The sequence below is a fragment of the Hyla sarda genome, chromosome 11 (assembly GCF_029499605.1).
Source record: "Hyla sarda isolate aHylSar1 chromosome 11, aHylSar1.hap1, whole genome shotgun sequence".
In the NCBI taxonomy this organism is placed as follows: domain Eukaryota; kingdom Metazoa; phylum Chordata; class Amphibia; order Anura; family Hylidae; genus Hyla; species Hyla sarda.
In genome coordinates, this window is record NC_079199.1 from 95328669 (window position 1) to 95353467 (window position 24799).

At 46.2% G+C, this 24799-nt stretch overlaps 1 protein-coding gene across 3 annotated transcripts in view; it reads left to right on the top strand.

Annotated features, from left to right (window-relative positions):
* Positions 1-24799, top strand: part of BUB1B (BUB1 mitotic checkpoint serine/threonine kinase B) — a 42591-nt gene that overhangs the window by 3925 nt on the left and 13867 nt on the right. For all 3 annotated transcript variants that reach the window (XM_056544998.1, XM_056545000.1, XM_056544999.1), the window contains exons 4-16: positions 2161-2305; positions 6933-7129; positions 9470-9639; positions 9726-9922; positions 11033-11130; positions 11716-11933; positions 13135-13247; positions 15384-15472; positions 15760-15803; positions 17086-17158; positions 18126-18213; positions 21199-21455; positions 21547-21707. In XM_056544998.1, the coding sequence (XP_056400973.1) occupies positions 2161-2305; positions 6933-7129; positions 9470-9639; positions 9726-9922; positions 11033-11130; positions 11716-11933; positions 13135-13247; positions 15384-15472; positions 15760-15803; positions 17086-17158; positions 18126-18213; positions 21199-21455; positions 21547-21707 (1850 nt within the window). The remainder of the gene's footprint in view (positions 1-2160; positions 2306-6932; positions 7130-9469; positions 9640-9725; positions 9923-11032; positions 11131-11715; positions 11934-13134; positions 13248-15383; positions 15473-15759; positions 15804-17085; positions 17159-18125; positions 18214-21198; positions 21456-21546; positions 21708-24799) is intronic.

Genomic DNA, 24799 nt, shown 5'->3' on the forward strand with positions numbered 1-24799 from the left:
ACGCACGTGTGTACACACTCTAAAAGGAATTAAAAAAAAAATGCCACTTTCCCAATAAAGCCCTGTACTATCACAAACAAAAAGAAACACACCCTCCAAAACCTATACATTATAGCAGTGGTCTCCAACCTGCGGACCTCCAGATGTTGCAAAACCTATACATTATAGCAGTGGTCTCCAACCTGCGGACCTCCAGATGTGGCAAAAGCTATACATTATAGCAGTGGTCTCCAACCTGCGGACCTCCAGATGTGGCAAAACCTATACATTATAGCAGTGGTCTCCAACCTGCGGACCTCCAGATGTGGCAAAACCTATACATTATAGCAGTGGTCTCCAACCTGCGGACCTCCAGATGTGGCAAAACCTATACATTATAGCAGTGGTCTCCAACCTGCGGACCTCCAGATGTTGCAAAACTACAACTCCCAGCATGCCCGGACAGCCGTTGGCTGTCCGGGCATGCTGGGAGTTGTAGTTTTGCAACATCTGGAGGTCTGCAGGTTGGAGACCACTGCATTATAGGTATTGCCAGAAGAGGTGAGCGAACTTACAGTAAATTCGATTCGTCACGAACTTCTCGGCTCGGCAGTTGATGACTTACCCTGCGTAAATTAGTTCAGCCTTCAGGTGCTCCGGTGGGCTGGAAAAGGTGGATACATTGTTAGGGAAGAGTCTCCTAGGAATGTATCCACCTTTTCCAGCCCACCAGAGCGCCTGATGGCTGAACTAATTTATGCAGGAAAAGACATCAACTGCCGAGCCGAGAAGTTTGTGACAAATCGAATTTACTGTAAGTTCGCTCATCTCTAATTGCCAGGTTCGTAATGACCTGTACAATAAACTGATCTTGATCCCGCACGGTGAACGCCATAAACAAACATAAAAATGCAAGAAATGCTCATTTCTGTTCAAAGTGTGGAATAAATAAAGATCAAAAGGTAGCATGTGTAACAAAAATGGGGGCAATGAAAAGTACTGCTCACCCTGCAAATAATAAGCCCTCACAGAATGGCGTTGGCCCAAAAAAAAAAAAAAAAAAAAAAGTTATGGCTGTCAGAACATGGCAACACAAAATAAAAAGGAAAGAGGAAACAAAACAAACACAAAAAGCTATATAAATTGGGTATTGCCCTAATCGTACTGACTCCTATAATAAAGAGAACATTCTTTTTACCGCACAGTGATTACCATAAAAAAAATAATTAAAAAGCCAGAAATGTTCCAATTTTTTTCACAATATTTTGGCGTTTTTACCACAAATTTTAAAGAACAATGTGTTAAAAAAAAAAAAAAAAAAAAAAAAATCCCTTTGCTCATTAAAACATGCAAAAGTTATTACCACATAGAAGACAGGTCCGGTTTGAAAAATTGGACTTGGTCATTTAGGTAAAAACAGGCGACGTCCTTAAAGGGGTACTCCGCCCCTAGACATCTTATCCCCTATGCAAAGGATAGGGGATAAGATGTCAGATCGCTGCTGGGGAGCCCTGGGATCCCCGCTGCGGCACCGCGCTCTCATTACAGCACAGAGCGAGTTCGCGATATGGGGGACGGAGCAGCGTGACATCATGGCTCCGCCCCTCGTGACATCACGGCACGTCCCCTTAATGCAAGTCTATGGAAGGGGGCGTGACGACCGCCACGCCCCCTCCCATAGACTTGTATTGAAAGTGGCGGGCTGTGACTTCACGAGGGGCGGAGCCGTGACGTAACGATGCTCCGGCCCCTGTACCGCCCGTTATTACGTGCAGAGCGAACTCGCTCTGTGCTGTAATGAGAGCGCGGTGCCGCCGCGGGGATCCCGGGGCTCCCCAGCAGCGGGACCGCGGCGATCTGACATCTTATCCTCTATCCTTTGGATAGGGGATAAGATGTCTAGGGGCAGAGTACCCCTTTAAAGGGGTACTCCACTGCTGAGCGTTTGGGAAAAACAACTGTTCCGAACGCTGGAGTTGGCGCTGGGAGCTCGTGCAATATCAGGTGATTTTCTGCGCTGCTGATCGGCAGGGAGGGATCATGTGGCTAGCAGACGGCATTGTACCACACTGCTAGAGCATCATACTGAGGTTCTTATAGGAAGTCTATGATGGTGGTGGGTTCTGTGGTAAAAACCTGATTTTTATTTGTATTTTTTTTTTCTTTCCCTTTATTTTGTAGGTACATAAAATGGGCAGAACAAGCGTTTCCTCAGGGCGGTAAAGACAGTAACCTGTCCCCACTGCTGGAGAGAGCCGTCAAGATATTCCACCAGGAGCAGAAGTATTATGCCGATCTGCGCTATCTCAACATTTGCCTAAAGTTTGTAAGTTCACCCGAATTTCTTGGTCGAGTGTACCTGTCAGAGCCCACACACAAAAAATAATTACTCTGTACATAATCCTGACCATTTACATATCATTTTCAACAATATAGATTTTAGAATATCCCCCTCCATTACCTCAGTTTTAAAAATCCTCTCCGGGAAGGAGGTGTGACCATCCCTTGTGGTGGTAGGAAGTGATTGGTGTGTGGTGGGAGGGGGCGTGTCCCTACTTATTGCCAGAGGTGTGTGGTGGGAGGGTTCGTGTCTCTCCTTGTGATGGTTGGAGGTGATTGGCGTGTGGCGGGAAGGGGTGTGTCCCTACTTATTGTGGGAAGTGATTGGTGTGGTGTGGGAGGGGGCGTGTCCCTTCCTTGTGGTGGTGGGAGGTGATTGGTGTGTGTGTGTGGTAGAAGGGGGTGTGTCCCCCCTTTTGGTGGTGGTAGAGGATTGGTGTGTGGTGGGAGGAGACGTGTCCCTCCCTTGTGGTGGTGGGAGGTGATTGGTGTGTGGTGGGAGGAGACGTGTCCCTCCCTTGTGGTGGTGGGAGGTGATTGGTGTGTGGTGGGAGGAGACGTGTCCCTCCCTTGTGGTGGCGGGAGGTGATTGGTGTGTTTGCTCATGCAGCCTTGTCTGTGTCATCTCATGTTCATGACTCATGGACAAGCCTGATGCTACTGCAGGACTGGCTAGTGCCCCAGTAGGTGTGTGGACCCCTAGTGGTGGGATTTTCAGGAGCAGTTTTTTTTTTTTTTTATATTCAAAAAATGTAGAAAAAAGTTTATTCAGGAGTGACTGGTACACATTAAAGGTGTTCTCCAATATAAGAAACGGGATGCCGTTTTTTTTTTTTTTTTTTTTTTTTGTTCCCTGCTGATCAACTGTTCATAGTCTAGCCTCTGGACAGGCCAGCAATAGTTTTAGGCTGGAAATCACCTTTAGGGCAGGGGTCACATGTGCCGTATTTTGCTTCATATTTGCTTCTGCACGTTTTCCTACCTTTTTGACTAGTATTCGACCGATTATCGGTTTGGCCGATATTATCGGCTGATATTCACGATCTTGGGCATTATCGGTATCGGCAATTACCTTGCCGATAATCCGATAATGCACCGCGTCGCACCCCCCCCCCCACCGCACCGCCCCGGCCCCATTGCCTCCCCCATCCCCAGTTCTATAATTACCTGTTCCCGGGGGCAGCGCTACTTCTGGCTCCTGCTGCGTCCTGCGTTACGCTATGCGCAATGACGAGTGACGTGACGCGATGTCACCGTCAGTGCGCACAGTGAAGGCTCAGGAGGACGCCACCGGAGCCAGATGTAGAGTGGACCCCTGGAACAGGTAATTATAAAACCGGGGATGGGGGAGGCAATGGGGCGGTCGCGGTGGCATGATAGGACTCATGAGGACCCCCGGACAGGCAGGGGGGGGAGAAGCGGGTGGCGGCAGCCTATGGCTACGCAAAAGCCGCTACAGTTCATTTATTTAAAGTGCCCGCTTTAAATCAATGATCTGCAGCGGTGTGTTTGGGGGGGGATAAATAGCCGATAACTTATACCGGAATATCGATAGCCTCCACAGATTATCGGTATCAGCCCTAAAAAAACCCGATATCGGTCGATCCTTACTTTTAACTTAAATGGGCAGGAAAATACGCAGTGGCAAGAGCCTGCACATGTGACTCTATCCTTAAACAGCATTTGTCTTGGCCTTTGGTATGATTGCTCCCTGGTCTCTGTTTAGGGCTGTCAGCATTTTTGGATAACTCAAAACGGTGTACAGGTCTACTAGAAAACAAACAAGGGAAATGGAAGTATTAGAATTCTTTGTTTTATAAGGGGATATAAGTCTCCTCTGTGAGCCGTGTGAATAAGAAAAAACGGGAACAGAGACAGCACCAGGGATCAAGTCCTGCAGGAATTTCTGGGAACGGAGTTCCTGCACTTTTTCCACAGCAGGAACACCGTTCCCATTAGCAGGACCAGCCAGTAACCCCCTTAATAACGCAGGACATAAATGTACGTCCTGGTGCGGTGGTACTTAACTGTACATGACCTTCCAAAATTAGCCAAATCGCGGTTTTCTTAGCAATTTTCCCACACATATAGTATTTTTTTTTTATTTTTTTTTTGGTTGTGCCGTAATTTTATGGTAAAATTAGTGAGGTCATTACAAAGGACAACTGGTCGTGCAAAAAAACAAGCCCTCATACTAGTCTGTGGATGAAAATATAAAAGAGGAGAGGAGGAAAAAACAAAAAACGTGAAAATAAAATTGTGAGAGTCCTTTAAGGCCCAAATGGGCTGAGACCGTAAGGGGTTAAAGGGGTACTCCAGGAAAACATTTTATTTATTTTTATCAACTGGCTCCAGAAAGTTAAACAGATTTGTAAATTACTTTATTTATTAAATCTTAATCCTTCTAGTAGTTATCAGCTGCTGAAGCTGAGTTGTTGTTTTCTGTCTGACAACAGTGCTCTCTGCTGACACCTCTGTCTCAGGAACTGTCCAGGGTAGGAGCAAATCCCCATAGCAAACCTCTTATGCTTGGGACAGTTCCTGAGACAGAGGTTTCAGCTGATAGCACTGTTTCCAGAAAGAAAACAACTCGGCTTAAGCAGCTGATAACTACTGGAAGGATTAAGATTTTTTTAATAGAAGTCATTTAAAAATCGGTTTAGTTTCTGGAGACAGTTGATACATAAAAATTTATTTTTATTTTTTAAATTATATATTATATATTATAATTATATATATATATATTATATTATATTATATTATATTATATATATTATAAATATATTATATATATTAAATATATATATATTAAATATATTATATATATATTAAATATATTATATATATATTAAATATATTATATATATATTAAATATATTATATATATATTAAATATATTATATATATATTAAATATATTATATATATATTAAATATATTATATATATATTAAATATATTATATATATATATATTAAATATTATATATATATATTAAATATTATATATATATATTAAATATTATATATATATTAAATATTATATATTATAATTATATATTATATATTATAATTATATATTATATATTATAATTATATATTATAATTATATATTATATATTATAATTATATATTATATATTATATATTATATATTATATATTATATATTATATATTATATATTATAATTATATATTATATATTATAATTATATATTATATATTATAATTATATATATTTATATATATATATATATATATTTATATATATATATATATATATATATATATATATATTTATATATATATATATATTAGATTTATATATATTTATATATATATATATATATATATATATATATATATATTAGATTTATATATATATATATATATATATATATATATATATATTAGATTTATATATATATATATATATATATATATATATATATATATTAGATTTATATATATTTATATATATATATATATATATATATATATTAGATTTATATATATATATGTATTGTATTGTGTGTGTATATATATATGTATATATAATCCCAAAATAAAGCAGCACTACTTATCCAGTCCAACCAAAAAATTGGTGCCAGCGTCCCAAAGGACTTGATCAGAGTCCATCCAAGATAAAAACCAGATACAGGCGCAGCACTCCAACAAAATAAGTGATTTAATGTCTCATGTCAGCATTACAACGTTTCAGCTCCTCCTGGAGCCTTTTTCAAGCAGGAGGAGCTGAAACGTTGTAATGCTGACATGAGACATTAAATCACTTATTTTGTTGGAGTGCTGCGCCTGTATCTGGTTTTTATTTATATAGATAGAGATGGGGCAGAGAGATGGGGCAGAGAGATGGGGCAGAGAGATGGGGCAGAGAGATGGGGCAGAGAGATGGGGCAGAGAGATGGGGCAGAGAGATGGGGCAGAGAGATGGGGCAGAGAGATGGGGCAGAGAGATGGGGCAGAGAGATGGGATAGAGAATGATTGATTTTTTTTTTTTTCCCCTTAGGGGACTTTTAGGAGGAATCATTAGATCATTGTGGTTTCAGAGAACCACATTGATCTGTGTGCTCTGCGCTCGATTGATTAAGCCTGGTCCTGCCAGGCTTTATCATTCTCAGCGCAGGAGCTGGTATGGAAGGAGAGGTAAGCCCTCCGGCTACCTCAGCAGTGGATCGGAAACCAAAACCCCACCCCCCACGATTGCGTGGCGATCCACCCCACTGGACCACCAGGGACAGAATAAAGGCACCTTTTAGATGCCGCTGTCAAAGGGCGATCTAAAGGGTTAATAGCCGCCCGCGGCAATCGCCACATGTCTGTTATTAACGCCGGCCCGCAGCTACCAGAATCAGCTGGGGGCCGGCCGGTATGATTTGGGCCCGCGCTATACCCCGTTAACGGCACATGGACGAGTATAGACATCCAGGGTCATTAACAGGCTAGATGGGCTGAATGTTTCTTATCTGCCCATGTGTTCTATGAGATGATGGGGGTAGTAAATGTTCATGATTGGGGGTAGTAATTGTCAATGAAAAGCGAATGCAAAAGTTTTCCCGCCCTACATCACGAGAAATAATCTTCTGCTCACGTCCTAGGCGCGCTTCTGCACCGAGCCGGTCGACTTGTACAGCTATTTATACAGCCAAGGGATCGGCGTTCAGCACGCACAACTCTATATCACGTGGGCAGAAGAATACGAAGCCAGGGACAACTACAAGAAAGCGGATTCCATATTCCAGGACGGCATCCAGCACCGAGCGGAACCTCTAGAGAAGCTTGAAACTCATCACAAGTGAGAAATCCCCGGTCTACGCGTATTTGGCTTTTGGAGCGTATTGGCTTTGTACACACTGGTAGGGAGAGACTGGTAGGGGTATTCCAAGGTTACAACTTATCGGTTACTGTTTCCCAACCAGGGCGCCTCCAGCTGTTGCAAAACCACAACTCCCTGCATGCCCGGACAGCCGAAGGCTGTCCGTGCATGCAGGGAGTTGTGGTTTTGCAACAGCTGGAGGCACCCTGGTTGGTAAACAGTGACATATAGTTTGTAATCTGATTATGGGGACTTCATCAGTGGCAGTCTGACTGCTGGGACTAGAGATGAGCGAATTTACAGTAAATTCGATTCGTCACGAACTTCTCGGCTCGGCAGTTGATGACTTTTCCTGCATAAATTAGTTCAGCCTTCAGGTGCTCCGGTGGGCTGGAAAAGGTGGATACAGTCCTAGGAAAGAGTCTCCTAGGACTGTATCCACCTTTTCCAGCCTACGGGAGCACCTGAAAGCTGAACTCATTTAAGCAGGAAAAGTCATCAACTGCCGAGCCGAGAAGTTCGTGACGAATCGAATTTACTGTAAATTCGCTCATCTCTAGCTGGGACCCAAGCCGATTTATGGCAATTGGGTCCCTTGTCAGCCGCTTCATTTAGTCGGAGTACAGCATTCGACTATCTGCCAGACCCATTGTAAATGGACGATGTGGACATGCTGAACTGAGGTACAAGGGACCCTTCTTGACATGATTGGTGGGTTCCCAGTGGTTTAACCCCCCCCCCCCCCCCATTGATCAGATGCCGATCATCTAACCGATGGATTGGTAAGTTTTCTTTGCCATCTGGGAATGCTGGGAGTTGAAGTTCTACACCAGTTGCAGAGCCGCAGATTGCAGATCATTGCTATAGAGAGCTTCTCAGGCTGCAGTTTCCTCTGCCTCCACTATAGAGTTTATCTATTTCCCCTGGCAAGGTCATTCCCAGAGGTCTCTTAGCGGAGTTTTAGCCACCTTAAAGGGGTTGTGCGCTGCCCTGCCTTTCGGAGCTCCGCTCACAGCGTCCGGAAGTTCATTACTTCGAACGCTGTGTGCGGGCTTCCGTGTTCGCGGCCGCCGGGCGTGACGTCACGCCCGCCCCCTCGTGACGTTTCCCCCGCCCCCTCAACGAAAGTCTATGGGAAGGGGGAGCGACCGCTGTCACGCCCCCTTCCCATAGACTTTGGTAGAGGGGGCGGGCATGACGTCCCAAGGGGCGGACGAGACGTCGCGTCCGCCCCCTTGTGATATCATGCCCGCCCCCTCTACCAAAGTCTATGGGAAGGGGGCGTGACAGCGGTCGCGCCCCCTTCCCATAGACTTTCGTTGAGGGGGCGGGCGAGACGTCACGAGGGGCCGGGCGCACGCACACAGCGTTCAGAGTAATGACCTTCCGGCCGCTGTGAGCGGAGCTCCGAAAGGCAGGGCAGCACACAATCCCTTTAAAGGGGTTATTTAAAGGGGTACTCCGCCCCTAGACATCTTATTCCCTATCCAATGGATAGGGGATAAGATGTCTGATCGCGGGGATCCCGCAGCTGGGGCCCCCGCAATCTCTGTGCAGCACCTGGCATTCACTTAGAGCCCACCCGCACCCAATGTTCTGAACAAAAAGTTCTGAATGCTGGGGCAGCGGAGTACCCCCTTAATTATAACCCATAACAGCCCTAAAACACTCAGGGCTGACCAATTGGAGGCTCCAGAAAAAACATACAATGCTTCTGTTACCCATTAGGTCATGCAGACTCTTTACACGTCCTTTTTTGTTTTTGTTTAAAAAAAATGTTTTTATATAAATGTTTCTAGCTTCTGTATTTGGCTCTCAAATCTCCGTTCTGCTGCTCACTCATTCTGACATCCACTACTCAGGAAGGGGTGTGTCCAAGGCAAGCACTGAGCTGCCCTCACTCACCATGCATTCACTTCCTCCCTGAGTCTGCTGTGCTGTGCTGGGTATCTTCATCCAATCACTGTAGGCTGCTCTGTAACCCCCTCCTCTCTGTTTTCATGCTGCAGTCTGATAGGACAGGAGGGAGCACAGTGAAGTGCTAGTCCCGCCCTCACTTCCTGGACTTTGTCCCTGCCTGTGCTTCAGCTGGGACAAAGATGATGCTGCTGCAGCCGGACAGGTTTATGTTCTGTATGGTATGGGGACCCCTAGTGGTCTTACTTTGTTATAAGCCATGATTTCTATGAAAAGGAGAAAACATAGTTTATTTTTTATTATTATTATTATTATTATTATATATATTTTTTTTTTACATCTGTCCTATTGCGTCCTCATAATCCTGCTTGTTCTGTAACTTTCCCAAATACTGTTTTGCAGACAATTCCAAGCGCGAGTCTCTCGCCAGGTGATACTAGGAGTTGGCGAGGCGGCTGATGAAGAGGATCCTGAAGTCGCCGATCCTCAGCGCAGTTCCCTGGTAGCCTTAAAAGCCAAAGGAAAGAATAAAGCCAGAGCCCCAGTGAACCGCGTGGGAGATGCAGTTAAATGTAGGTGTTGGATTTTGCCAATATTGTTGGGGCACAGCATGGGGAGGGTAACTATTTTTACATTCTGTCTTTGTTTTTTATTCTAGCTCGTAGCCATGGTGTTCTGAGTGCTCCTCCTCCGCAGCAAATTCCCAGCCGCGTTGGTTTTGCTGTATTTGATGAGAATTCGGGAGTGCCGGGGTCGGGTGCCACAGCGCCGGTAACGGTGCAACCCTGGGCTGCCTTACCGCCAGCACGAGCCAAAGAAAATGAACAGAAGGCAGGAACATGGAACTCTAAGAGGGTAAGCGGTTTTGTTTTAGACTGTAAATGGTTTTTATACCAGTGTTTCCCAACCAAGGGTGCCTCCAGCTGTTGCAAAACTACAACTCCCAGCATGCTTGGACAGCCACCGGCAATTCGGTTGCAGCAGAGTCCCTTTGATATCAATGGGATTCTACTGTTCCAGGCACACGGCAGGATTTCCATGGCTGAAAATCTGCGTCTGAAATTCTAATTCCAAACACCGCAAAAAGAATGGACGTGTCATTTCTTTCTGTGGAATCTGCTTGAAAATGCATTGCTGTCTCTGGAGATGTCACATTTCTGATAGGTCCGAGCACCGACATGTTCTGCTGGCACCTGCTGTCTGCGGAACGTCTGCCAGAAACTTTCTGTCTTTACATTTCGCCAAAAAATACACCTTGAGAACATCGCCTTAAAGGAGTAGTCCTGTATTGGAAAAGTTATCCCCTATCCTAAGGATAGGGGATAAGTTTCAGGTCGCGGGGGGGTCCGACTGCTGGGACACCCGCGATCTCCCGTACGGGGCCCCGGCTCTCTGGCCAGAGCACAGTGGCCGATGTGCCCCCTCAATACAGTGTTATGGCAGTCGGAGATTGGCGACAGCAGCGCTCCAGCATTCCCATAGGGTTGTATTGAGCATCATGTCAACTGCCACTTCGTTCGGTGGTGGACATGCCCCCTTCTCCTGGACTGTGGGGGCCCGTAGGATAGGGGAATAACTTTTCCAATACTGGACTACTCCTTTAAGGCTTTCCTCTGCCCACTGTTTGGTTGGTAGTGGGTGCGTTGAGCTGACTTTAACCTCTTGTCATTACTGGCAGCAATTAAACTGATGTGAGACCCCAGGGACCTGACAAGTTCCCTCCTTAAAGTGTGACTCTGATGTTGGCAGATTGACACTGGAAGTCCCATGCAAGTCTGAGACTTACGGCAAATGTGGATCCCGATTGCACTTTAAACGTGTGTCTCGCTGGACCAACATCTGAGTTATGCTTTAAGTAAAACTTTTTTTTTTAAATTTAATATATATGTGTATGTTTGTGCATGTGCGGACGTTTATTTATTTTTATAATTTTTTTTACTTTTATATATATTTTTTTTTCTACAGCCATCCCGAAGCAGTCACCACACCTCAGGCAGCGAGCCTTCTCAGAGCTTCCCCAGCTTTACTCCCTATGTGGAGGAAATGGCCCAGCAACAAACAGTGTAAGCATTTTATGATCTTATGATGTTACGTTATGTCATCACATGTGCGCAGAACTGCTCTGACTGTATTCACGGATGGGCATCCCTGGGCCTGTACCTAGGTCGGCAGTATTGAGGCGGGGTTGGGGGGTGGGCAACAGCACTTAAGTGAGTTAAAAAAAAGGTAAATCATTTTGATGTAGCTGCTGCCGCCAAGAAAAAAAAAAAGATTTTGCCCCCCCTCACCGGTTGAATCCACATGGTCAGAACTGTTGCGAGCTTTACCTGCAGATTTGCTGCCGCTCATTAGTTTGTGGCATGTTTTTTTGTTGGTTTGGTGTATCTTTATTTTTTGTTGGTGGTTGTGTGTTTTTTTTATTTATTTATTTATTTATTTATTTATTTTTATTGTTTCACCCACTGTTCCTGCTTGTCAATTGGAGTATTGCATGGTCTTTATTCAAATATGATATAGATATCCAGACCAGGGGCCCTTTTCCAATGCCTATATACCTTCATACTGTATATAGACTGGGTTGTCTAAAATGCTCAGAGTATATAGATCTATAGCAAATTTCAACATCCTATCCTATTTATTTTTTTTAGAACCCCTTGCAAAATTAATCCTTCAATCAGCAACGTCCTGAGTTCTCGTAAGCCCGGGAAGGAAGAGGATCCACTGCAACGGCTGCAGAGCAGTTCACAAGGCAAAGAGGAAATGGTCATGTACTGTAAGAACAAAGTCTACGCCGGTGTGGAGGAATTCTCCATAGAGGAGATCCGGGCCGAAATTTATATGGCAAAGATCCGCAAGAAGAGAGAAGGTTTGTCCTCTTACAGTAGTGGATTATGGGAAGGTTGGGGGATGCTTATGCTGCTACGTACAAGCGATGGCGGTCTTTGATCTTGTGGGGTTTCCCTCTTGCCTTCATTGTGTTCCGCACAGGTCTGAGAGACACCCTGACTTTTTAATCTAGTGTGTGAATTAATACAAACTAATAAAGCTAAGCCTTTTAATATATGGGACACTAGGGAATTAGTGGATCACTGCGGTGATCTTTTGGTGAATAACCGCACAGGTCTGAAGCGCTGTCCGGATGGCCAGCTCATGTGGACATTGTCGTTTCCTGGTGGACTTATGGTCCTGTTCCACTTTGCCCTATGACCGTTTCTGTTCTGTGCTGACCCAAATAGTTTATGGGACCCAAACGGGGATATAAGAGCCATTGGTTCAAGTTTCATAGGTTGGAACATCACTAATAGAGATGAGCGAACTTACAGTAAATTCGATTCGTCATGAACTTCTCGGCTCGGCAGTTGATGACTTTTCCTGCATAAACTAGTTCAGCTTTCCGGTGCTCCCGTGGGCTGGGAAAGGTGGATACAGTCCTAGGAGACTCTTTCCTAGGACTGTATTCACCTTTTCCAGCCCACCGGAGCACCTGAAGGCTGAACTAATTTACGCAGGAAAAGCCATCAACTGCCGAGCCGAGAAGTTTGTGACAAATCGAATTTACTGTAAGTTCGCTCATCTTTAATCACTAAAACCTGAAAGGGGTTATCCAATGAAAAGAAATTGTGCAATTAGTTCAGTGGTCTCGAAACTGGACCTCCAGATGTTGCAAAACTACAACTCCCAGCATGCCTGGACAGCCGTTGGCTGTCCAGGCATGCTGGGAGTTGTAGTTTTGTATGCAGACAACATGTCATTGACCTATGTCACCCCAGGTCTGATGTACACTGTATCTGACCTTGTGCTAGGGACTATGTAGCGTGGTGCCGTTGCCCATAGCAGCCAATCAGATCGCTTCTTTAAATTTTTTAAAGATCTCTGAGACATTTAAAGAAGAGATCTGATGGATTGCTATGGGCAACTGCACCACGGTCCACCTGCACAGGTTTTGATAAATCTTCCCCTATGAGAATTTATGCATTTAATTCCTAATCTATGGGTTTTTTGTGTTGTCAATCTTGATCACCAAGGAAACGGTAAACCTAAATGTCTAGTCTGTTGTCCTTTTGCAGAAGAACTCAAAGCCTTCAATCTTCGTAGACTAGAGATGGAGAAGCAGATTGAAGAAATGGAGAAAAAGCTTAAAGGAAATTGTCTTAGTAGTCAAGAGACAGACAAGGACCAGGTACACACCTCTTTTAAGTTAAATGAGAAATGCAGCACAAAAACTTTTTTTTAACGTTCCCTGTGTCCGGGTTGCAAAAACTGAGAAAACAAAATTCAGCTCACCTTCCCACTTTCCTCTGTTGCACCGGTATCGGCGTCCCGTTCCTTCGGCGCTGCTAGACTCCCTGCTTCTTATTCTCAACATCATAGCCGCAGCTATGTCCAGCCTCGACCGGTGATAACCTGAGCGCACTGTCATGTAAGGAGCTCGGGCAGTAGGGAGAAGGTGGCACCCGAGCTCCTTACATGACAGTGCGCTCAGCCGAAAGAGCTCGGGTGCCACTTTCTACCTGCTGCCCGAGCTCCTTACATGACAGTGCGCTCAGCCGAAGGAGCTCGGGTGCCACTTTCTCCCTGCTGCCCGAGCTCCTTACATGACAGTGCGCTCAGCCTATCACTGGCTGAGGCGGGACATAGCTGCGGCCGGCGATACGCTGACCGCTGTGTGGCATTTTGAGGATAAGGAGCAGGGAGCTGAACAGCGGAGGAGCGTAGGAAGGTGAGTTAACGTTTCTTAGTTTTTGCAGCCCGGGCACAGGGAAAGTTAAAAGTTTTGTGCCGCATTTCTACTTTTAAAGGCATCTTTAAAGCGTACTGGTCAGAAACATTTTTTTTTCTTCTATTTGTTACTCACTAGGTCATTCAGATGTTTTATGTGTATTTTTAAATTTTATTATCGGGGACTAGTTTAATGTCCCCGATACCATGTATGATACCTTCCTCCCCGTTCTACCATCCTCCTGTCCGCATCATAGTGTTCCATGGAGGAGCATGTAGTAAATGTGGGGGGAGAAAAAAGACAGATGTTTCGCTAATGTAGTGCCGGTTATCCGTGGATAACGGATGCGTAATGAAGAGAGACAAGAGCCTGCTCACCTCTTTATTGTTGCGCTAGTCTCAGGCGCAACACTGATGTGTGCTTTGAGCAGGTGTCTTTTTGCAGGTATGCCGGGAGCAGCTGGCCGTCGGTCCCGTCTGAGACGGTGGGTAGGATAGTGTTGCAGATGTGGGAGGTGGGGCTCCCTCCTTCAGGCCTGACAAAGCAGGGATCCCCTCTGAAACGCGTTGTCCAACTGAGCACCGATACTTTTTATGAATATTAATAAAAAGCTATCACTACTTCTCTGCACCCTCTCTGACTGCTGATTGACCCCACCGGTGTATCGCTACAGCGCCGAAGTCGTCATCCATGGAAAGGTAACAGGGAACCCGTGCCGGGATTCCCAACTCTCACATCTGCAACACTATGGAGGAGCATGTGACACGCACGTCACTCCACCTCCTCCCCTGCGGCCAGCGTAACGCTACGGAGGAAGCAGAGTGACGTACGTCACATGCTCCTCCATAGGACACCATGATTCTGACGGGAGAACGGGGCTGTGGAGCAGCAGCACCCGACAGAGGACAGCCGCATGTGAGCTGTCTGCAAGGAGGGGGCTGCTACTAATGTCTACAGGGGGGCCTGCTGCTGTTTAAAGGGGGTCTACAGGGGCCTTCTACTAATGTCTACAAGGGGGGCTGCTGTCTACAGGGGGGCTGCTGCTAATGTCTGCTAGGGGATACTACCTACTATTAAAGGCAATCTTACAACAGAGTCACCTGCACTAACTTCAATGTATGGATAGATAGTGCAGGTGACCCGGTTTCTACTGCTGCTCACCATGTGTACATCGGTCTCACCGCCAATGCAAATTCCCTGTTCTGCCCAATGGAGAAGAGAGAAATCTTGGCTCAAACTACAGCAGCCGCCTCCATTGTAGACAACAAGGACCCACATATCAGCACGGTAAGCAGCGCCAGAAACCGGGTCACCCTGCTGTCAGATTCCCTTTAAAATATAAGTACTCGTACTTGGTATTGGCGAGTACTAGAATTAAAGTATCGGTATTCGTACACTAAAAAAAATAAATAAATAAAAATGGCATCGGACATCCCTACTCACCATGCATTCACTTCCTCCCAGAGTCTGCTGTGCTGGGTCTCTTCATCCAATCACAGCAGACTGAAAAAATCCTTTTTTTTTTTATTTATTTTTTTAAGTTGTCCATTGTGTTTTCGGCATCTGTATTAAAATTGAATTATATTTTCCTTGCAGCCTGAAGAGTCCAGACATCTGGCTCCTAAAAACACAGAGGTGGAAGGCGCATGTGTGGACAGTACGGTTACTGCTTCTGCAATCCCAAGGCAGGTGTTCATATATGGCTGTATAATCTAGTTCTTTATAATGCCAAAAATCAGACAGGGATTTGTGATGTTTTATTTTTGCACATAGATAAGGTTAAATGGGTTGTCCAATGAAAGAAACAACCTGTGTATGGTGCCAAAAAGTATAACAAAGCAACTTATTAATATGGCAAAGGCTGTCTGGGCATGCTCGGAGTTGTAGTTTTGCAGCAGCTGGAGGCACCCTGTTTGGGAAACACAGTTCTAGAATGATTCCTTTAGTTCATTCCTTTTCTTTTTATTTCCAGCACTGGGATCCTATTGGGGGCTCAAGACAATTCTGGCTCTACGGGTGAGTAAGAAGCTTCTTCAGCCTTTCAGTAACAAAGAAATACATTGCTCAAAAAAGTAAAGGGAACAATAAGATGACACATCTTACTACACTACAGGCTGATCCAACGTTATGTAATGTCCTTAAAACAAGTCACAATGAGGCTCAGTAGTGTGTGTGGCCTCCACGTGCCCGTATGACCTCCCTACAATGCCTGGGCATGCTCCTGATGAGGTGGAGGATGGTCTCCTGAGGGATGTCCTCCCAGACCTGGACTAAAGCATCCACCAACTCCTGGACAGTCTGTGGTGGATGGAGGGAGACATGATGTTCCAGATGTGCTCAATCGGATTCAGGTCTGGGGGATGGGCGGGCCAGTCCATAGCATCAATGCCTTCCTCTTGCAGGAACTGCTGACACACTCCAGCCACATGAGGTCTAGCATTGTCTTGTATTAGGAGGAACCCAGGGCCAACCGCACCAGCATATGGTCTCACAAGGGGTCTGAGGATCTCATCTCAGTACCTAATGGCAGTCAGGCAACCTCTGGCAAGCACATGGAGGGGTGTGTCTGTTTCTGACAATTTGAGTGGACACATGCACATTTGTGGCCTGCTGGAGATCATTTTGCAGGGCTCTGCAGTGCTCCTTCTGCTCCTCCTTGCACAAAGGCGGAGGTAGTGGTCCTGCTGCTTGGTTGTTGCCCTCCTACGGCCTCCTCCACGTCTCCTGATGTACTGGCCTGTCTCCTGGTAGCGCCTCCATGCTCTGGACACTACGCTGACAGACACAGCAAACCTTCTTGCCACAGCTCGCATTGATTTGCCATCCTGGATGAGCTGCACTACCTGAGCCACTTGTGTGGGTTGTAGACTCCGTCTCATGCTACCACTAGAGTGAAAGCACCGCCAGCATTCAAAAGTGACCAAAACATCAGCCTGGAAGCATAGGAATTGAGAAGTTGTCTGTGGTCACCACCTGCAAAACCACTCCTTTATTGGGGTGTCTTGCTAATTGCCTATAATTTCCACCTGTTGTCTGTTCCATTTGTACATCATGTGAAATTGATTGTCAATCAGTGTTCTTCCATAGTGGACAGTGGGATTTCACACAAGTGTCATTGACTTGGAGTTACATTGTGGTGTTTAAGTGTTCCCTTTATTTTTTTGAGCAGTGTGTATGAAGAATATTTAAGGATATTAGGTTATAACTATAACTGGGTATTAATATATTTAGATTGTTACTGTTTTTTGAATCTCAAACAATAAATTTAGCTCTTGTGTATAATCTCCCCCTTCCACAGAGTCTTGTCCAGCGCTCTCCTCTTCTTTGCCATTCACTATATTTGATGAGACCTGCGAAACACAGCCGGACGTGTAAGTGACCCCCAATATAAGAACCCGTCTGTTTTAAAGGGGTTTTCTGGCCAAATACCTCTTATCCCCTATCCAAAGGACCCCCTGAGATCTCCATGCAGCACCTGCATTCTATGCTGGGCTGCTTCTCCAGTCTCTGAAATGTCTGTTTCCGAGACTGGGGACGTGACATCACGCCACACCCCCTCCATTCATGTCTATGGGAGGGGGCGTGGTGTGATGTCACAGGGGCGTGGCATCACATCTCCAGTCCCGGAAATACAGAGGTTTCCAAGACTGGAGTAGCAGCCTGACCTAGAATGCGGGTGCTGCCCAGCTACAGGACCCCCACGATCAGACATCTTATATCCTTTGGATAGGGGATAAGATGTCTTTCGCCGGAATACCACTTTAAAGGGATACTCCGCTGCTCAGTGTTTGGAACAAACTCTTCCGAACGCTGGAGTCGGCACCAGAAGCTCGTGACGTCATAGCCCGGCCCCTCATGATGTCACGCCCTGCCCCCTCAATGCAATTTTATGGGAAGGGGCGTTACAGCCATCACTCCCCCTCCCATAGACTTGCATTGAGGGGGTGGGGCATGACATGAGGGAGTGGGACTAGGATGTCACAAGCTCCAGCGTTCGGAACAGTTTGTTCCAAATGCTGAGCAGCGGAGTACCCCTTTAATAAATACCTTAGTAATTCAGTAACCTCTTTTCTGTGTTGTGCCGGTTCTGTTATTAGAAATAGATGACTAAATAGACCTCTGGGTGTTACCAGTTGTTGGGAAGGGTGTCCCTACAGTGTCTGGCACCACCAACTTTGGATAATCTCAGACAGAGTAGGGAAAGACACCCGGTTGTCTATTTAGTCCACTTATCTAATAAGAATAACACCGGAACGGGACAACTTGGAGCTATAGGAAGAGAAGCACCATAAATAACCACATTCTCATAGTGTAATAAGATGTTGCTGTCTCTTTTAGTGGCGCTCAGAATGGCATGCATCCTCCCATACGTCGCCCAATGGCACCGGTTTCAAGAGCCCTTGATAAACAAGATGCCCCACTTACTGTAAGTAATGTATGTGTGTAGCGCAAATGTTAATGCATAGGTGTAGCTTGTATTTATGATGTCCCAGTACGGGATATAGTCCCATACAGTCAGGTTGAGTCCCTCTGTGTCCTAAGGGCTCTCCTGCAATGTCTCCCACATAATAATATATATATTATGTATTAGGTATAAAGGACCTCTGAGTTAGTCACATGATGATGTTGTTGTTACATGTTTGTTACCCAGGGAGCACCAGATAACCAGGTGACCTGCAGCTTGACCTATAGACTTCTTGCTCAGCCCCTTTATAAGAGGTGCAGCCATTACAATCTCTCTCATCACTCCTGCTGAAGTACAGTAAAGACCAGACGTCTCAGAACTAGTGTCCAGCACATCTGGAGGCCTCAAGCCTAAATTATAGCCACATGTCAGTAAGTCAAGTCATCTCTGTCTGCTGTCACTACCTACAGTCAAGTCTATTATAGTCACCGTGGCTGAGTTGAAGTCTGTCCACTGCAAGTCCCAGCAAGCTGCTAGTTCCCTTGTGTTACTGGTCACCTCTCTGTAATCCTGGCCTAGCTGTAAAGACTGTACCATCTGTCTACCTCAGTAACGCTACCGTTAAGCCATACCTGGTCTTGGACTCTTATTGCCCTGCCTAACCTTGGGATAACAGTGCTACCTTTACAGGTGTTTACTGGGAAAACCACACCCTGGCGTCAAACATTTAGGGGTTAATACAATCAGCCCCATACACCTCACCTTCACACCCCGTGGCGCACCACATATTTACAATGGGATATTACTCTGTGATACAGTTAGGGTGCAGCATTCTAAAGCGGATTTGTGAGAGTCATAATGCTGCCTTTACACAGGTTCTCCTAGTAGCCAAAACTGCACAAAAGAATTGTGCGCTTTGGTTAATAGGTGAGCCGAAAGAATATAGTGGCCTCCTAGTAATGCTAGGACTACGTGGTGACTTTGGCCCTGACATAGCTCAGCATCATATCGCAGCAAATGAAAAGGACTGTGGTCTTACAACCTGTGTCCCTTGGAGATCCATCCAGGATCGACTTCTGGCCCGACCATCCTATCCGCCTTTAATGGGCAACCAAGACTGCGATCTTTGGTCACGTGTCCCGTAGGACTCAGAAGTTGCTGCACGTTAACTATTATTAGAATGAGATGGGGGAAGGCTCGCTCACGAGCACCCTTGGTATTTTCAGCGTTACCTAAACACAGTACTAATGCTCAGGATCCAGATGGATATAGGAATTAGATGGGCACAATCGCTTCAAAGAAAATTTATAACCGGATCGGTAAATTATAGCCCGGTCTAACCATGGAGAGAGTGAGCTCTTTGTATAAAAAAACATAGATTTATTGGAATCTTCTTGACATCATGGCAGACAGTACATAAAAAAAAAAAAAAAAAATCTTTATATAAAGGCAGTCCTTAGTAGAAGTAAATAAAGTAGAAGGATTATGTAGACATGTCCTTAAATCTTCTCACCAGCTGGGATTTCTTCCTAAGTACTTCATCCAGCATGGTGGATCCATCCTGAAATGTCCTTTTTAAAATGTCCTTGGCCGCCTCTGTTAGCTTCCTCTAGCGGTCATCCTCCTTGTGCTGGCGGGCTTTACAAGACTTCCTTTGAGACCCTCGTCCGTTCCTCCATCTAGCCACCTGGCTGTCTGGGCATGCTGGGAGTTGTAGTTTTGCAACAGCTGGAGGCACCCTAGTTGGGAAAGGTAGGTAAAGAAATCCCCGCACTCACAAATGCTGCTAAATCACCTTGGGTGTTTATTCACACAGAGAAAAGGTGTTGCGACTTGCAGGACTGGTTTCGGCCAACAGGTGGCCTTTGTCAACTAATAAGTTGACAAAGGCCGCCTTTTGGCCGAAACGCGTCCTGCGAGTTGCAACACCTTTTCTCTGTGTGAATAAACACCCAAGGTGATTTAGCAGCATTTGTGAGTGCCGAGATTTCTTTACCTACCTTTCCCAACTAGGGTGCATCCAGCTGTTGCAAAACTACAACTCCCAGCATGCCCAAACAGCCAGGTGGCTAGATGGAGGAACGGGTCTCAAAGGAAGTCATGTAAAGCCCGCCAGCACAAGGAGGATGACCGCTAGAGCAAGCTAACAGAGGCGGCCATCTTAAAAAGGACATTTCAAGATGGAGCCACCATGCTGGATGAAGTACTTAGGAAGAAATCCCAGCTGGTGAGAAGATTTAAGGACATGTCTACATAATCCTTCTACTTTATTTACTTATACTAAGGACTGCCTTTATATAAAGATTTCTTTTTTTATGTACTGTCTGCCATGTTTTTATACAAACAAAGAGCTCATTCTCTCCATGGTCAGACCTGGTTATAATTTACCGATCCGGTTATACATTTTCTTTGAAGCGATTGTGCCCATCTAATTCCTATATCCATCTGGATCCTGAGTGCCAACTCATCGCTACCCTTATTTTGGGGAAACGCTGACCTGAGGACAGGTGTGGTGCGGTTTATGGGGAAAAAAATACTACTTAAAGGGGTACTTCGCCGGAAAACATCCCCTATCCAAAGAATAGGGGAGATGTCTAAACGCAGGGGTACTGCTGCTTCGGACCCCCCAAGATCTCCGCTGCGGCACCCTAGTCATCCAGTGCACTGAGTGAACTCCACTCAGGGCCAGATGACTAGTGACTACAGCCACCACGCCCCCTCTATTCATGTCTATGGGAGGAGGCGTGACCGCTACATACTAGCCTGGCCTGGCGTCACGAACACGGATGCTACAAGTCTCTGTGTACTGGGCACCAACGCTGCCGGCTCAGATCATGGGGGTCTCCAGTGTCGGTACCCCTGTAATCAGACATCTTATCCCCTATCCAAGATGTTTTCCGGCGGAGTACCCCTTTTAAAGGGCTTATCCAAAATACAGAGCGAAGACACTTGTTCAGGAAAGCTGTAGTAGGTAAAATGTTTTAACGTTCACTATAACTCTTAAAGGACACCCTGGATGATATTGAACACCTAAGTGAAGACGCCATTGTGACCGGCTCAAACAGAAACAAAACTTTATTCGCGGACACAGAAGACACATGTGACTTCATGAGGGCGGCACAGTTGGCGTCCACCCCCTTCCAGAAGAACAAGGATAACCAGGAAGGAGGTGATACCTCCGGCCTGGAGAGGGTGCCCCTTAGAGAGAAGACCCCTGTGTGTGAGAAGTCCTACAGACAAGTGGTGTGCCCCAAAGAGCTGAGGTACAGAACGACACCAGATTGAAGTTCCTTCAGATAGAACCTATTTAATTGTCAAAATATATATCTAATTTTTATATTTTTCCCATTTAAGTCCCATTTTAGAAGCCAGCCAAGAAGACACCCGCTCCTCGATGTCTTCTGTGTCCTCTGTCTCTGCAGGTTCGGCTAGCTTGTTTGCCTCAAAGACTCTGATCATCAAGGGGAACCTCGATCTTGTGTCCCAGATGTCCGGAGTGTATGAGCAAGCTTTGGGTAAGTCCGAGAGAGTCATGGAAAAGCGCTCACCTCCTCCGTGCACGTGCAGTCAGTCCTCCTTCACTGTCTCCAGAATGGAAAAATCCACGGTAGTCACAGCACCGGTAAAAACATTGATTTATTAGAATCCATTAAAATCCACAAGATACAAAAAGGTGCTTTCCAACATGTTCAAGGTAAAAACCTCCCCCTCTAACGCGTTTCCACCCTACCGGGCCTTAATCATACTCTATGATTAAGGCCCGGTAGGGCGGAAACGCGTCAGAGTTGGTATTGTCCTATAACCCTTTGGTATGTGAATAAATACAAGAATCTCCAAATGAAAAAAATGTGTAATCCCATTGTGTGTATGGCTACAACTTTATGGAACACTTGGTAGCCTCATTAGGAGTCACGGGCCTGCTGCAACACCTCCCGAGCTGGTTCCGCAGGATAGGTGAGAAGCCACTGCGATCTCCTGAGACTAACCAGGGTGCCTGCAGCTGTTGCAAAACTACAACTCCTAGCATGCCTGGACAGCCTTCGACTGTCCGGGCATACTGGGATTTGTATTTCTACAACAGCTGCAGGCACCCTGGTTGTGAAACGGTGACCTTTTGGTAGGATAAGGAGATTTTGTTATTTTATGCTTCTCAAAGGATCCATTGGGGGACACAGACCATGGGTATATGCTGCTGTCACTAGAAGGCTTGACACTATGGCAACAAGAAAAGTCTGCTCCTCCCAGCAGGGTATACCCGCCCGCAGGCACCTGATGTAATCAATTTTAGTCCCAGAGCAATAGGAGAAGACCGACAGGTCAAGAGAAAACCACAAACTGTCCGAGCAATCAGAAGAAAAGGCAACTGAACACACCTTCGGACAGATGACTGAAATGGGAACACCAGAAAATGGGAGCTGTGTCCCCCAATGGATCCTTAGAGAAAAGGAGATTTTTTTTTTTTTTTTTTTAATGCTTACCGTAAAATCTCTTTCTCAATCGGCTCCATTGGGAGACACAGACCATGGGATGTACCAAAGACAGGTGGACGGTGGGACAACCGCCATCTGCAACATCTTACAGCCCAGAGTAGCATCAACTGATGTGAAGGTATGAATCTGGTAGCACCTTGAGAAAGGGTGCAAAGACGACCACGCGGACGCCTTGCAGAACTGCAAGGACTAAGCCACATAGCGGAGGGCCCAGGATGCCCCCCAAAAAACGGGTGGAATAAGCCAAAACCCTGAAGGGTGGGATCTTCCCCTTGCAGCGGTAAGCTCCCAAAATGGTTATCTTGTCCAATGACCACAACAGGTTGTGGAACAAACGCTTCCAGGGATGAGAAGGGGCCGGACAAAAGGACTGTATGACTATGTTCTCATTGAGATGAAAAAGCCAAAACCATATCATGTACAAAGGACTGACCTGGACGGAAAACAAAACTTGTCCTGGTATACAACCAGGAAGGGAGAATGGCACGAGAGAGCTGCAAGCTCTGACACCCTCCTAACAGAGGGAAGAGCAATAAGGAACGCCACCTTCCGGGGAAGGAGGCGAAGAGAAATGTCCCTGCAAGGTTCAAAAGGGAGGCCTTGCAGGGCATCTAAGACCAAGTGCAAGTCCCAAGGGGAAAAAAGGGGACTGATAAGGAGGGGCAGCTTGTGCCACTCCCTGAACTGGGTTCGGACATGATTATTGAACGCCAGAGAACGTTGAAAAAGAATGGAAACTGCCTAACCTTTGACCCCCTAAGGGAGCCAACCACGACCGGAGAAAAAGGCTGGGTTTCACACCAACAGAAATAAGACCGCCAGGTATGGGGGTAAATCTTTGCAGAGGAAGGCTTGTAAGCCCTCAGTATGGTACGAACCACTTGGGAAGAGAAACCGCGGGTCCTCAGAACCGCTGTCTCAACCGCCACGCCGTCAAAAGCAGAGACGGCAAATAGGGGTGGCACAGGAGACCTCATATAGGAGGTCTGGACGATGGGGAAGGTGCAGAGGTAAGTAGTTCAGGAGCCTGACCACGACAACGTACCACGCCCACCGGGGCCAGTCTGGGCCACGAGAATGGCGGGAACGCACTCCGCTGTGAGTTTCCTCAGGACCCCGAAAAGAGAGGAAGGGGAGGAAACGAATAAGGTAGGGCAAAGCCCGACCAATAAACAGATAAGGTAGGGCAAAGCCCGACCAAGAGAGAGGAACGCTTGGTTGTGGCCGGACGTGCAGAGGTCCACGCCTGGAGCGCCCCAGAGGTTGCAGATCACTGCAAACACCTCCGGATGTAGAGACCACTGGCCTTAGACCGCTGAGGACCGGCTGAGAGAGACTACATCCCAGAGACGCCCTGAATGAAGAAAGCTGAGATGGCCTGAAACCTGAGTTTCGACCAGAAGGGAATTTCCCAAGAAGCAAGCAAAGAAAGGATTGCCCTAGGCTCCAACATGTTGAAGGGGGAAAAGGGCTTCTCAAGGGACCAAGGCCCCTGACCGGCCGGTCCTTGAAAACACCTCCCCAGCCCGACAGACTGGCAGGAAGGAGCGCCCCTGAAAAAGCAGGGGGGAAACGAAGCCACCATAGAAGGGACAGACAAGACTGTCGAGAGAGAACGATCTTGCGGTCGAGAGACAATGGATACCTGTCCCACCGGAGGAGAGTCACCAGTTGAAGAGGTCTGTGATGAAACTGGGCAAATGGCATGGCCTCCACGGCTGCCGCTAACCGACCCAGGACATCCATGCAAAAGCGAATGGAAACTGGAGCAGGGTGCCGAAGTCATCGGACTCTTGATAAGAGAGTCATCCGATTGGTCGGCGGAGTCGAAGCAGCAGAGGCCGCGTCGAACTAGATCCCCAGGAGAGCGGCTGGACTTGTCCCGATTGACCATCCAACCAAAGTGAGGCAAGGTCTGGAGGTTGAAACGAAGACTCTCAAGGATCTGGGCCCTGGCTGGAGCTCTGATCAGGAGGTCGTCCAAGTAAAGAATCATTGAAACAACTTTTGTCCATAAAAGGACTATCACAGGCGCCAGGACTTTGGTAAAGGTCAGTGGAGAAGTGGTCAGACCGAAATGGAGAGCCACAATAGAAAATGACCGTCTGGAACTGTAA